The sequence below is a fragment of the Cnephaeus nilssonii genome, assembly GCF_951640355.1.
Source record: "Cnephaeus nilssonii genome assembly, chromosome: X".
In the NCBI taxonomy this organism is placed as follows: Eukaryota; Metazoa; Chordata; class Mammalia; order Chiroptera; family Vespertilionidae; genus Cnephaeus; species Cnephaeus nilssonii.
In genome coordinates this window covers 63652447-63666880 of record NC_137071.1, presented here as the reverse complement: position 1 = coordinate 63666880, position 14434 = coordinate 63652447, and the positions used below count along the sequence as shown (strand labels likewise).

The window sequence follows — 14434 nt, the reverse complement described above, 5'->3', positions numbered from 1 at the left end:
ATATGAAAATGGAGCAGGTTTAGAGTTACACTGCCACAGCCAAGGAATGCCAAAAGCTGGAAGAAGCAAGGAAAGATCTTCCCCTGGAGCCTTAGGAGGGAAAAACCTTCATATAAGACTTCTAGCCACTAAAAGAACTGTGAGAAAATAAATTTCTTGTTTTTAAGTTACCCGGTTTTTGGTAACTCTATTGAAGTATTAGGAAACTAAAACAAAAATATTAAATGAATTCTGTTGAATTTCAAGGATTATTTACTGTTATACTAGTATAAGACACTATGCATTCAAGGTGATTTAAGCTTTTATAGACTATTTTTCTTTTCTTTGTTTTCTGTATAATTTCTTTCTTGTTATACAAATACTTTCAACAAAAGTATTACATATGTAATACTCTCATTCTCCCATGTATTTACACTTGGTTCCCTCCTTTTCTGATTTTTTGTTGTTGTTTCATTTTGTTGCTGTTGTTTCATTGCTCTTATTTGCTTATTTGTTTCTGTCCAAGAGGAAGACTATTTATTTGTTTGCTGTGTTGATTTGATTACTTATATTTTGGTTTCTGTGAAGGAGATTTTAAAGTAGGAGATGGTTAGATAATGAAATCTTAGAGCTGTTGGTGGGTTTAAACCTAATGGAAATAGGTGTGGTTTATAGACTATGAAATGGTTAAAACCATTTCAAAGGAATAAAATAAGTGTGTGTTTTTTAACCCGGAAACTGGATTGATAAAATTAAACAAGTTTCTTTCCTGCAGGACTTTTAAAAGCTTCAAAACAACAACAACAATGCTATTAATGTTCACTGTGAGTCCCCAAGAAGGGAAAATGCACTTCCAGAACTAATTAACCACGTGATGTAGAAACAAATCCTACCACCATTTTTTTTTTTGAGGGGTAGGTTGAGGAGAATATCCCCTTATCAGGAAGAAATATTTTAGACCAGAGTCTAATGATAGATAAAAATCCAAGGAGACACAACTGTGTGGAGGTGGTTACTAGACTTTAGAAAGAATTCTCGTGACACGGAAAGGAAAAATAGGAACACTGGTGCTCCTTGTTTTGTTTTATTTATTTCCTCTTTCCAAAACTGACACATGCACACACAGGAACACTAGAGGCACTTCATAGTAGCAGTGTGTTACTTTTTCTCATTCACTCAACTTGTAATGCCACAAGGAATTATTAACCTTGCTGAATAAATAAATGCTGAATAAAATTACCCATGACCTTGAGGATGAATAAAATATCCCGTGACCTTCAGAAGATCTCCATACAATAACTTTCCTTCTCATCTTATTAAAGTTCCTGTGCTAGCCAGTGACTGACAAGCTCATATCCCTTTCTTATCGGAACACTCCCCAAAGTCACTTTCTACGGAAACAGTCCAAGGTGGACAAATTCTGAACCACATCACCCTGCCACCCTCTCCCTTACCAAAAGCAAATCTGACTCGATCGGAGATGGGCACCTTAACTGTGGTATGGAGACTGAGGTGGCCTGGCATGAAAAACTTTGCCCAAACAGAACCAAATGGGGACTAGAGTCACCCCATTAAGAATCTCACCTAGAAATAGATCTAGAGACATAAAAGCATGCAACAGACTATGGAACCTCAGAGGGAAGGCAGGGTGGGTGGGTAGGAATAGATCAAACAAAGAATTTGGATGCATATATGCATAACCCATGGACACAGATAATAGGGTGCTGAATGCCTGGGGTGGGAGGCAGGGGTGGGCTAGAGGAGGTCAATGAGGGGACATATGTAATACTTTCAACAAAATGTTTTTAAAAAAGAATCTCACCTGGGCAATACAGAGAAGGCCAAGCAGTTAATATCAGGAAAGGAAGCTGACAATGGGACTAATCAGAGTGATGCTCAATGAATTTCTGCTGCTGAGATGAGGGAGGTTCATGACAAAAATAATCAGGTTCTAGGACTACCAGGGGATGTCAAATGACTTTCTTCTATATCAGCCTCCATGAGGCTAGCAGCTATACAAATGTCCCTGGAATTCCAGTGAAATTTCTAGCTCCCTGATTCCACTCAGTTATCCTTTAAAAATCTAAGTCAGTCAGGTCATGCCACTACTCTCCTTAAAACTCTCTAACAGCTTCCCAGCTCTCTCAGAGTAAAAGCCCGAGTCCTTCCAATGGCTCCCAAGACACCACATTCTATGCCTCCAGCCACACTGGCCTCTGACATTTGTGGAACGGAGCAAGCATTTGCTTTTGCTGTTTCCTGTTTCTCATAATGTTCCTCCTCCAGTGGATAACATGGCTCATTCCCACACTTCATCTAGACTTTTGCTCAAATACAACTCAAGTCAGAGAGGCCTTCACTGACCATCTGATACAAAATAGCAACATCCCCTCCCCAGCAGAGATCACAACCTGACATTTTATGTATATATTTTTTAAATTTATCTGACTTCTCTTACTAGAATGTAAGCTGTGGAAAAGAATAATTTCTTTTGTTACTCCTTTAAGGGATATCACTCTGCTATGTAAAAAGAAACCACATAATATTAAGTGTTATTCACTGAACTATTCCAACTCTACATATTACCAAAGAAAATTAACTCTTAATACAATAATAGCAAATAAGTGTTTTCTTAATTTGTCATACAGTAATAACTTGAAATAAATATAATATGCATGGCATTTGAATTACTACAGGTGTTGTCCCTAATGGACAGGGCAAGTAAGTCCCAAATCTCACTATACAGAACTATGAGGTCATTAGGAAAAGAGACTTTTCACTTTTCAACGCAATAATATATATTCTTATGTTACTACACTTCGCAAAATGAATGCACTGGTTTATAGAATATATAGACTTTCAGATGATTTTTTAATCAGTGAAAATTCAACCTCAAGAGGTATTCTAGTATCATTAAAATTAATCTGAGTTATATGGCTAAATTCTCTACAACAATGAAATAGTTTTGTTTTATTAAACTGGTAGATGAGTTCACAGCTGCCTTAACATTCTTCATACCATTTTGCTAAAAGATTTCATCGTGGTGGTTTTTTAACTGAAGTTAGGTAAATTTTAATGAAATAAATAATGTTAAAATATTTAGTATGTGACAATAAAAGGAGGGTATTTTTAAAGATTTTCCTTATTGTGAGGCAATATAAAAAAGTGGTTAAGGGTCCAGGCTCTGGAGACACACAGAGTTGCAATCTTAGCTCTGATGCTTACTAGCTAAGCAACATTGCAATGGAGAAAATTACCTAACCTTTCCGAACCTCAATTTTCTCATCTATAAAATGAGAACAATGCTAATACTAACAATAAAGATAACCTGGTTGGATGTGTATATTTCAAGTTCTTAGAATATTTCCTGGGGGACAGTAAATGCTATATAGTGTTCATTGTTATTATTTTTTTAAATGTTTTTAAAGATGTCTATAGAATATCCAGGAAGGCATTTGAAGACAGAGTTTGAATTTTAAGAGAGGTTTGAGCTGGAAATATAAATCTAGGCAATAGAGGGAGGAATGAATGGACAAATGGACACATACACACACACACACACACACACACACACACACACACTCATACTCTTAAAACAGTGCCTAGCATATAAGTACTACGTAAATGTTAAAACGCTAATTGTTTTGATATTATCCAATTGTTATTTTAATAATGACTTTATGTCACTTGAATTTAAGATTAAAATGAAAGCATATAGTAGGTGCTCACTAAAGGTTTAATGAATGTAAATAATTTTTGGTGGTTACCTTTTTTGATTCATTATAATAAAATCTAGACGGAAATTTTTAAAAAATACAAAATTTGTATTTCTTAGATTATACTCAAAACCTAAATTTAACAGGTAATAAACAATTAGTACACACTTATGACAACACTAATATCAGCTTTGACTTGAAAACATTTTCAAATTTTATTCATTCAGTTAATTTAGAATAAAAAAATAAATGCATATATTTCATATGTCTATGAGCCATAGAAAAACAACCCCAAATAGACTATAATCACCAATTAAGTTCTTCAGATTCCTTAGGCTTAAATGTTCCTGCCCCAAAATAGTTGGGAGTATTTCCCCAACATTTGTATCTCATCCTAAACAGTTTGGCTCACATACAGAACAGGACTGGAGAGGAAGTGGAGCACAGACCAAGTCATTCACCACCTAAACCAGTGATGGGCAACCTTTTGAGCTTGGTGTGTCAAACTTCGCCAAAAAAATGAGCATAACTCGGGTAGTGTGTCACTTTGAGGAAAAAACATTATTTCGCAAATGTTTCATCCTCAGGAGCAGCAAATGTTTCATACTCGGCATGCGGCCACGTGTCATCAGAAATGGCTACGCCTGTCAGTGCTGACACGCGTGTCATAGGTTCGCCATCACTGCCCTAAACAAAACTGGTGGGGGGAAAAAGTGTACATGCCAGGAGGATGGTTTACACGGAATTTTTTAAAATCTTGTATCCCTAATATGCACCAAATATGCCTGTATAAGATAATCTAGCAATTACATTCTGCCTAAAAATGTTCCTTGATTTCAACTCATATTATAGTTAGCTCTACTTATTATTTCTCCACTGCAGTCCCTTACCTACAGCAGAATCTTACTAAGGTACACGATTCCATTCAGAAGAATAAGGAGGGGATGGGTACTGGGATAATTAAACCTAATTAGGAACTCAGATGGACAGTTCCCCTCAGAGGATAGGGAGGCAGAGGGGGTGATCCTGGGCCTTAAAATCAGGGGTACATATCACAACATAAGTTCCCAGGACAAAGGCTAGCCCCAAAAAGCCTTTGTCATTTGCCATTTTCCTAGTTCCAGAGAAATATTTCTAAAGTAAGGGGAAAAGTGGCTACCTATCCAGTGGCCAGTTGAATAAACTTGGACCATTTTGAGAGTGACTATACAGTCATAAAAATACCAGATTGTAATCTCAGGGTTCCAGCATTTTTATAAGCAATATCACAAAAGAACATTATGTCTCCTAGAATATTTCCTTCTGCACTCAGATTCTGAGGAAGAAATATGCCCCTCATTGCCTCTTCCCAGTATGATTTTCCCCAACACAGGCAACCTTTGTCAACAGAGTATAAAAGCAGGTTTATAGTATGTTAACCATTGGTGGTTTTTTCAAAGAGTACCATTTCTGATTTCTCTGCTTTTGAGGGGAAAAAAGATGAAGTGTATGCCTCAAAATTCTTAAGTAAGAATTGGTGATGCTTTTGTAAAGGCCGACAATGAGAGACCATATTCAGATAGTTTTCCTGATAGTATGGATTACTGGCAATGGTGCATTTAAGAGATTTTCTCTTTGTTTGCACCTTCTTTTTGTAAACCAATTAAGGCAAATTATGCTTTATTCTTCTACCTGTCAAAATAACTATATATACTTTTAAATTTTTTTCTAACGTAATAAAATTAGTGTTTTGGAAGATACCATCTTTAGTGTGTAATTGAAGGTTTACTTCATTCTGTTTTTTTAAAGTCCCACAGCTAATATAATATATACTAAAATGTATTATTAAAACAAGGATATAACATATATTATTGGTATTATACAGAAAAAAGAAAAATTATGCTGTATAAGTAAAATTATTATTCCTCAAAGACAAAGCAAAAGGTTTTTTAAAGTGTATTTAGAAAAAGAAAATCACACAATAAAGATTTTACAAAAGTATTTTAATAAAACATCCAAATAAATTTTGGTTAAACTTACTAAGCTTAATATACCTAGAATTACATATTCTTTGTTTGCCTAACCTATAAGAATAAAACCTTGTTATATATAAAACAGCGTTTAGGTCTAAAACTACTTTAGAACACCAAACATAAGAAAATCAGGCATCCATGTACCATAAAACAACAACATACTGTAATTTAATCCAAATATCACTACATCCTATTTGAAATACCCATTAAACAATCACTTAAAAAAAAAAGGCATTCAAAGATGACCCTGCAATTTAAACACAGTATAACCTTATTTAAGAAAATAAACCTATGGTTATAAAAGTAAACCATTCAATAAACACTTGAATTGAGCATTTGAATTCACTAATTGCTATCTTTAGCACATTTGAATTAATCCACTACTATATTTAGTAAGATATGTAAGATATAACAATGTCTATAATAAGCTAAATCCAAACAAAAAATAAGTAATTTTAAAAACAACATTTTCTTTTGGTCTCTTAGCTGGCTCCATGACCACATCTATTTTCTCCGAATACCTAGATATTTCAAAAAGAAGCTCCCACACAACAAAATCAAAATTTCCAACTTTTTCTGTACCTCTTCGCCCCCAAATTTACCCGATTGAGTATTTTCACTGGCTTGCTGGTAAATTCTATAAAGGTCCAATCAATTTATCCATCTCGATCTCTCTCTGAGCTTCAAATATAGTTAGAAAAACAGAAAAGTTCAAAGCTGTTGTAAAAGCAGTGAGGTTCCAAAGGGATGCCAGTTAGGATTTTTGTTGAAAAATAAACCTACTTTCTAAAAGTCAACAGGTCAAACTCAGTCACGGCCGGAGGCCGTGGTCTTCAGAAACGGAAAATTCTTCTCACCGCCTCAATCAGCAGACTTAAAATGTTCTCCATCCACAGTGGGGTAGATGTGGCCCTGGACCATCAAATATTCGAGGGCTTCCTTGATGGCCTTGATGCTCAGGCTGCCAAGCTCGGTCTGGAGCTCCCCGATGCTCTTGCCTTCCTGGCGAGGACACTCGTGAATCAAACGCAGCACCTCCGCCTGAATAAACTCGGGGCGGACCTCGCCACACTCGGGAGCCGAACCCACCTCCGCTGGAGCCCAGGGCGCACTCTGCCCCGAGGCGGCTTCCTGGCCTTTAGCCAGCATCATGTGCGCGTTGACCGTTTCCAGGATGTGCGAGGTGAACTCGTTCATGTCTTCCAGGACGCGGATCTGCAGTACCTCAAGGATCTTCACCTCCGCAGAGCCTCTGAGGATACCGAACACTTTAGCATAGACCCCCACGGGACAGGGAGCCAGCGCCTGCTTGGCTTTACCTCTGCCCAGCCAGTGGCGGGCGTCGATAGGCTTGGCGGTCATGTCATCAATCTTGTAAAGAATGTAGCTTGGCGCCCTCTCCGCCTTCCTGACGATGCCCACGACAGAGACCTGGGAAACCACTATTCCCCTGACCTTGAAAACGTCTTCGACCAGAGAGGCTGTGAGCAGCTGGTTCACACAACAAGGTATAATGGTATCGATTCGAGCCCTGGACCTTGGTGCCCTCAGAAAAGGAGCTGTGCCACCCTGCGAGGGTCCGTCATTGCTGCCGCCGGCTCCACTTGCGGCAGAAAAGCCGCCATGGCTCCCAAACTCACTCTTACTCATCGTCACCACCGCACACACCGCACACACCGCACCGGCAGACGGGTCAGCTCGGCGGCACTTGCCTGGAGTCAGCGCGGTCTGCGGGACTGGGCTCCAGTCAGCCAGTTCCTCAAGCGGCTGCGGCGTCCCGGAGGGCTACCACCGAACGCGAACGCGTGGCTTACGAAAAGATACGCAAGTCCGTAGCCTCACGTCTCCCGTGGAGCCAATCAGCTAGTAGCACGCAGCTGCCTCCGGCCAGTCGGGACCTGCCAGCTGTGTGCGTAATCCCATCATTCCTTAGAGTCGCCTGGTGCTTGCTGGGTTATATTTTTAAAAGGCCCGCGTAAAATGTTAGGCCTTTCCTGCCATCTAATAAAAAGGCGTTTTTGCTACCTTCCCCTGACCTCTTCATGCCTAAATTTCACAACTTCTTCCACAGTCACTTCTTAAAGATTCATTTATTCACTCAATCGGTTAGCCATTCAAAGGAAATTTCAAAACGCACAGGTGCACTACGGCGGAGTGCTGTACATTATGTGAGGAGACGAGGACTTGGGGAGGGGGGACTAGAGGAGGGGGAAGCGGGGGGGGGGGACAGGCGGGTGGGACTGGGGTGTCGAGGGGGTAAACCACCACCATAATTACTTCACCTCCGCAGAACCTCTGAAAGAACTCAATCCTTTGTTCAAATAATTAAAACGAAGCATACTTTTACAGTCACTTCTTAAAGAATCATTTATTCAGTAATTAAATCAGTTAACCATTCAAAGGAAATTTCGGAACACACAAGTGCACTATGGCAGAGTGCTGTAGGTCACCTGAGGAAGGAGGCAGGGACAAGGACGTGAGCGGGGAGAGGGGCAGAGGGGCGGCTAGGGGAAAGGGGAGGGCAGGGTTGACGCGGGTTGTGGGAGATCACCACCATGGTTAGTTGCAGTTCTCAAAGAACTCACATCCTGTTCAAATCATTAAAACCAGAAGCATTCTGGAAGAAATAGCAAGATAGCCACCTTTGAATGATTATATTGAAATGTAAGTTACATCGTACCGTTTTTCTTTTTCAATTTGTATTGTAGAATCATAATTTTCCAGTTTTTCTGCCAAATGCATTATAGATTAAAATAAATATATATTACAACACAGGTTCACATATACCCACACATTTCAAAGCTGCACTGTATAAGGGTCAACTGGCTCTGGGAATCCAGTTATGCAGAGGGCTAACTTAGGTCATAAGCCGATTTTCGATTGGCGGTGGACACTCCAACCCCCCATGTTGTCGAAGGGTCAAATGTACTATGATATACTTCAATTTATACGTAAATCCAAACAGAATGACTAAGCTCTAAATTATTTTCCAAGGCTCTGTAGCTAGGTCAGAGAAGTAAGAAGATCTTAACCCATTATATATTAAGAAAAATATCTATACTAATAAAAGGTTAATATGCTAATTAGGGCAGACGTCTTCTGGACGTCCATCCAGATGTCCATCTGGACAAAACCACAGCAGCTGCAAGGCCCGGGGATCAGGCAGCCGTGGGCTCAGGCAGCCCTGAGCCCTGGTGGCTGAGAGGACCGGGGCTCAGGCAGCCGTGAGCCCAGGCGGTTGTGTCTGCAGTGACAGCAGCAGTGGGGTGATGGGGGCACTGCCTTCCTCTGATCAGCCCAGTCACCTCCCACAGAAGAAGGCCAGACTGTGGCTTAGGCCCGCTCCGTAAGCTGTCAGTAGGACATCCCCTGAGGACTCCCGGACAGTGAGAGGGGACAGGCCGGGCAGAGGGACCACCCCCCCTCACTGCACAAATTTTCGTGCACCGGGCCTCTAGTGAATAAAATAGAAATACAATTTCTATATAGTCTTATGCATTAATTTCTAAACTTAAGAGTCTAGCAATTGTGTAAGTAGATCCCAAAATATTTTCATATTACACTGAAAATCTATTTTCCTTATAAAAACATTTTAATTTTGGTGTAATTAAAGGCTTTTTATGGTTAATATAGGAACATCAGTTACTGGAATATACCATTAGCAAGGAACTTATTTAAAAATCCTCTTTAATAATTTTGAAGAGTTTATTAATACTTTATCACTTATTTCTTTTATTGGTTAAAATAATTGTATTTTTCCTACCCCAAATTACAGAAATGTGTAAGTAGTATATTTAAAACTTGTAGAATGTAAAATTATATTTACTTCTCAAGTTAAAAAAGGAATAATATCATAGAACCAATATACTGAATTTGGTTTACAAATAAATATATAGTAATCATTATCTAAGTACACAGTTAACTTCTGGATCCATGTTTGTATAATCAAAGAGGAATCAAACACCTAAGTATATTTGTATTCTTAAAACTGAAAATTATTAAAAATCATATTAATAACATTATTTAAATGCTTACAATCTCATAATCAGATACTGCAGTTTTATTAACTAACATTAGATTTCTAGTCAGAAATCTATCTTGAGGTTCAAATGAGTGACATATTATATTCCCAACAATTATATACAGTATAACTTGCATGAATCATACCAAAACAAATAAGAACCACCTACCTGACAGGATTGCTGGTTAAAGAAACCCTCAGAGATTCAAGGCAGTTAAGAAGTTTCTCATCTGAAATACCAGATCGTAATTCATGAACATATTCTTGAGAAGACAGAGTGCATTCATGTTTGCTGTTTTTCAGCCCTCCCTATGGGGGAAAAAAGATACCATTTCAGAAAAACAATAGGTTGTTTTTTTTTTTGTAAAACTTTCAAATAAAATAATGCATAGAATATGTTTAGATTTTTCTGTATAAAAATGTATGCAGAGTGCTAGGCACTTAAAAATTCATGGTCATAGAATTGATGTGGTAAAATCATGTTGTGTATATCTCAACACTCTCCTCGGCCTCATTTAAAAGAAAATGACACTGCTGGTGATCATGACCTTGAATAGAATATGGACTTGAGTTGCATAAAGCATCACCGGCAGGAATGCTTACATTTACAATCCAGGCATTAGGATTAATATTACAGTAGTTGATCCTAAACCCACAGGATGAACATTTAGCAATCATCTTAATTTTCCTTACTAAGATATTTATATTATACTAGAGGCCCAATGCATGTATTTGTGCACGGGTGGGGTCCTTCAGCCTGGTCAGTGATCAGGGCTGATCGGGGCCACAGGAGGTTGGGGGGAGGGGCCGCAGGAGGTTGGTTGTGGGAGCACACTGACCACCAGGGGGCAGTTCCTGTGTTGAGCGTCTGCCCCCTGGTGGTCAATGTCCGTCATGGTGACCTGTTAACCAGTCGTTCAGCTTAGGCTTTTAAATAGATTCCACAAAATACAGTGCATGAAATTTAATATAAGACATTATACATTACCCACATTTATTGAAATACCAGTATCAGCTTATCTCAACAAACAAGTGAAAATGATTAAAATGTAAAACACTAGTTTCCTATGAGCACATTAGTTAATCAAATTAATCGAAAACATTCAGTTCCCAACTATTTCTTTCTAACTTTGTTACTCTGTTATAGATGAATCTTTAAAAGTCATTAAATGCATTTATCTGATCGTGACTAATTTTTAGCTTAATTTCCAGTATACATGGTGTTATTTTATTTCTAGAACTCATTATCATATCATTGCTCTTTAGCTTCACCACCTTGCCATCTATACTAATAAAAGGGTAATATGCTAATTAGACCGGGTCAACTGGACATCTTCCAGTTGTCCGGTCCTCCTTCCAGACAAAGCCACGGTGGCGGGCGCCGAGGCAGAGGTAGTTAGGGGCAATCAGGCCAGCAGGGGAGCAGTTAGGGGCGATCAGACCGGCAGGGGAGAGCGGTTAGGGGTGATCAGGCAGGCAAGGGAGGGTGGTTAAGGGCGATCAGACCAGCAGGCAGAGGCAGTTAAGGGCGATCAGGCAGGCATGCAGAGTGGTTAGGGGCTATCAGGCAGGCAGGCAGGCAGGTGAGTGGTTAGGAGCCAGTGGTCCCAGATGGCGAGAGGATGCAGGCCAGGCTTAGGGACACACACACCCCCATGCACAAATTTCGTGCACTGGGCCTCTAGTAACTATATAAGTAATTTGAGGGAAAGGCTGGGAGGAAAACATCATCAACAATAACTAATAGTTTTACTTTCTAGACAAACATGGTCATAACTGCACTTTCCCAATATTACAAGCATATCCCTCTGAATAAAAACTCTAGCTTGATTCCCATTTTCTAAGTTCATACAAATTACACTCAGTTTCTGCTAAGTATCTAAGCTACAATAAGGAAAGAAAAATGTTTCCCACTTGGTAGAAGTCATATTATTAGAGAATTTTTAAAAAATTAATAATGAGAAATGTTTTCCCTAGGGTTTCATACTATTGATTTTTTATTGAGAATACCTTCTCAATATAGAAATTGTCAATCATGCCTAATGTCTTAATGTTCTAAAATTCCAGTAAACATTTAAAGTCTGACAAAGTTTTATATATGGAAACTCCATTTTCTTATAGCACTGTGCTGCCATCACTCCTATAGCACTTAACACATTGGGGCAGAGGTCATTATTTGTGTCTGTCTCTCTAGACTGGGAAGTCCACGTACGCCAAGTACCTAACAGTGACTGAATTTGGTGAGCCGCAACAAAAGTATGCTGTTATCGAATCTGTCCATAACAATTACAAAACAAGGAATACAATTTCCTACTTTAGCGCCCATATTTTGTGTGTTGGCCACTGACCTGATTTTTCTTGCTTTGTAATTGCAAAAGAAGTAATTGTTCAAGAAGTCTATTAGATAAATCACCACACATATAGCACAGTAAGTAAAACCGTCATTGTGAAATCATTTCCACATTTCTATAACTTATTTATCCAGCTCTTAAGGCTTCAAATCCACAAGGGATTCCGCAACTAAACATTTATAGCATAAAATTGTGCAAGTTTACTACCACACACCACTTTCATATGATCCTCACACTTTTTTTCTTAATTAATGGATAACAAGGCTCTACTGATCCCCTGGAGACTTTTATATAAAGCTATGCCTGCAGAATGACCTTAGAATTTGCTGTTTTCTCGGCCTGGTAGACTCTAACCCCTGACCTCTCCATTGATGGCTCTCATCATTCAAGATTCAGCCCAACAGTCTTCTCCCCTCCACACACCAATTATCATCGCGACACCATTGCAAACCTCATTTATAGTATTAACTTTATATAAGTCAATCTTGTTTAGTACTTTCTTTGTTTACTGTGTCTTCCTCATTAAAACATAAGCTCTATGAAGCAGGAATCTTCCCAACCTTTTTTACCACCTTATCTCCAGACCATAACACTGCTTGGCATATAGTAATTACTCAATACATAGTTCTGGAATGATGATGGGTGGATGGATGGATAGATGGTTGGACAATAAACAAATAGGTGAATGACTGATGAGTTTCAACATGCAGAAGCTCCCAAATTTCACTTCAGAATATTACATGAGACATTCCAGTACAATATATTCAGAGATGCTAGTATAGAACAGGTAAATTGAGACAACATATGATGGCATGCTGGGGACCACTCAAACTGTCTCTGGGTTTGAATCATCACCCCCTCACTTACCTTCCAGCTAATCTTTGAGCAGGTTATTGAACTAATCTCTAGAAACCTGTTTGCTCATCTATGTTATAGGGGGTAATAAACTCCTAGCCCCCTCACATTTGTTATGATGATGAAGTAAGACAATGAATATGAAGTGCCTAAAACAGGTGTTTCATATGTGTTGTCTTACAGAGTAAGCTGCTCAGAAAATGATAGTTCCCTGCTTCCATGTGGTCGAGGCTGAGATACTATTTATGGAGCAATTGGGCCAGCCCATTACATTGGGACCCACCCTTCCCCCAAGTCTTAGAAACAAGTTTAAATTATGTAATTTAGGATAATCTATGGTTATAAGGAGTGGAAGCAATTGATTGAATGGAGCAAGAAAAAAATTATATAGCCTTACAGAACAAATATCTTTTTAAAAAATATTTTAATTGAATTTCAGAGAGGAAGGGAGAGGGAGAGAGAAACAGAAACATCAATGATAAGAGAGAATCATTGATTGGCCTCCTCCTGCACACCCCTACTGGGGATGGAGCCCACAACCAGGGAATGTGCCCTTGACTGGAATCAAACCTGGGACCATTCAGTCCACAAACCGACACTCTATCCACTGAGCCAAACTGGCTAGGGCAGAACAAATGCCTTTTATTGAGTTTAGGATGACTTAGGGGTTTTAACATAAAATCATACTTGATAATTATGAAAACATATGAAGGCTGGACTGGCCCTTAAACATCAGCTATTCTAATACCCTCATTACAGAAATAGAGAATCATGGTGATTGCCCAAGTTCACATAATTAGTAAGATTACAAGAATGAAACACTAATATTCTGGTCCTCGGGTTACTTCTTTTTCTACTGTATGTCACTTTTTCCCACAATTGAAAAAAAATTAAAGAAACAAGTATTTAATTCTGAAATATCTATTACAAAATGTCAAAGAATCTTCAGCATATCAATATGGTGTAACATAATATTAAAGAAATCATCTAAAAAACAGTTCAATAGATTAAACTAATTCTCACTATATTAAATATTGCTGTAATACAAGAATGGCTTATTAGTAACACCCTGATCTGATACTGAACAAAGGAAACAACTAGATAATGGATGGATAATAATGGAAATTTTAATTAGCTGCTCTGTATGAGATTAATGAAAAATACCACTGTGCCCATTTGATCTTTAAAAAATAATGCAGACAAAGTTAGCAATTATCATACATCATGCTATTCCAAAGCTAGATGAACAAAAAGCTTTCCTAATTTGAAACCATTCCTTAATTTGAAAATCATTAGAATGGAGACACACTTGTCAGTGTCACTGTGCTTGTATTATTCTAAGACACTACATAGAGAACCAAAAAGTAGTTTGGGGCAGTACAATAATCACATCCTCCTCCCCTGATATGAAATGTTAATGTCAACACCAGACAACCAATATTTTAAAAGGAACACTTGAAGTTTGTAGTGGAGATACTATTTGTGATTTTAAGTGGCTTA

At 38.5% G+C, this 14434-nt stretch overlaps 2 protein-coding genes across 4 annotated transcripts in view; both read right to left on the bottom strand.

Annotated features, from left to right (window-relative positions):
- The window catches only part of DIAPH2 (diaphanous related formin 2), a 981952-nt gene that overhangs the window by 774626 nt on the left and 192892 nt on the right, over positions 1–14434 (bottom strand). For all 3 annotated transcript variants that reach the window (XM_079765114.1, XM_079765112.1, XM_079765113.1), the window contains one exon: positions 9898–10037. In XM_079765114.1, the coding sequence (XP_079621240.1) occupies positions 9898–10037 (140 nt within the window). The remainder of the gene's footprint in view (positions 1–9897; positions 10038–14434) is intronic.
- RPA4 (replication protein A4) lies at positions 6126–7666 on the bottom strand. Its single transcript, XM_079765115.1, has one exon. The coding sequence runs from the start codon at positions 7355–7357 to the stop codon at positions 6569–6571; it is 789 nt and encodes a 262-aa protein (XP_079621241.1). The 5' UTR covers positions 7358–7666; the 3' UTR covers positions 6126–6568.

Coding starts and splice junctions, on each gene's coding strand:
- RPA4 (XM_079765115.1), bottom strand. CDS start 7,357: ATGAGTAAGAGTGAGTTTGGGAGCCATGGCGGCTTTTCTGCCGCAAGT.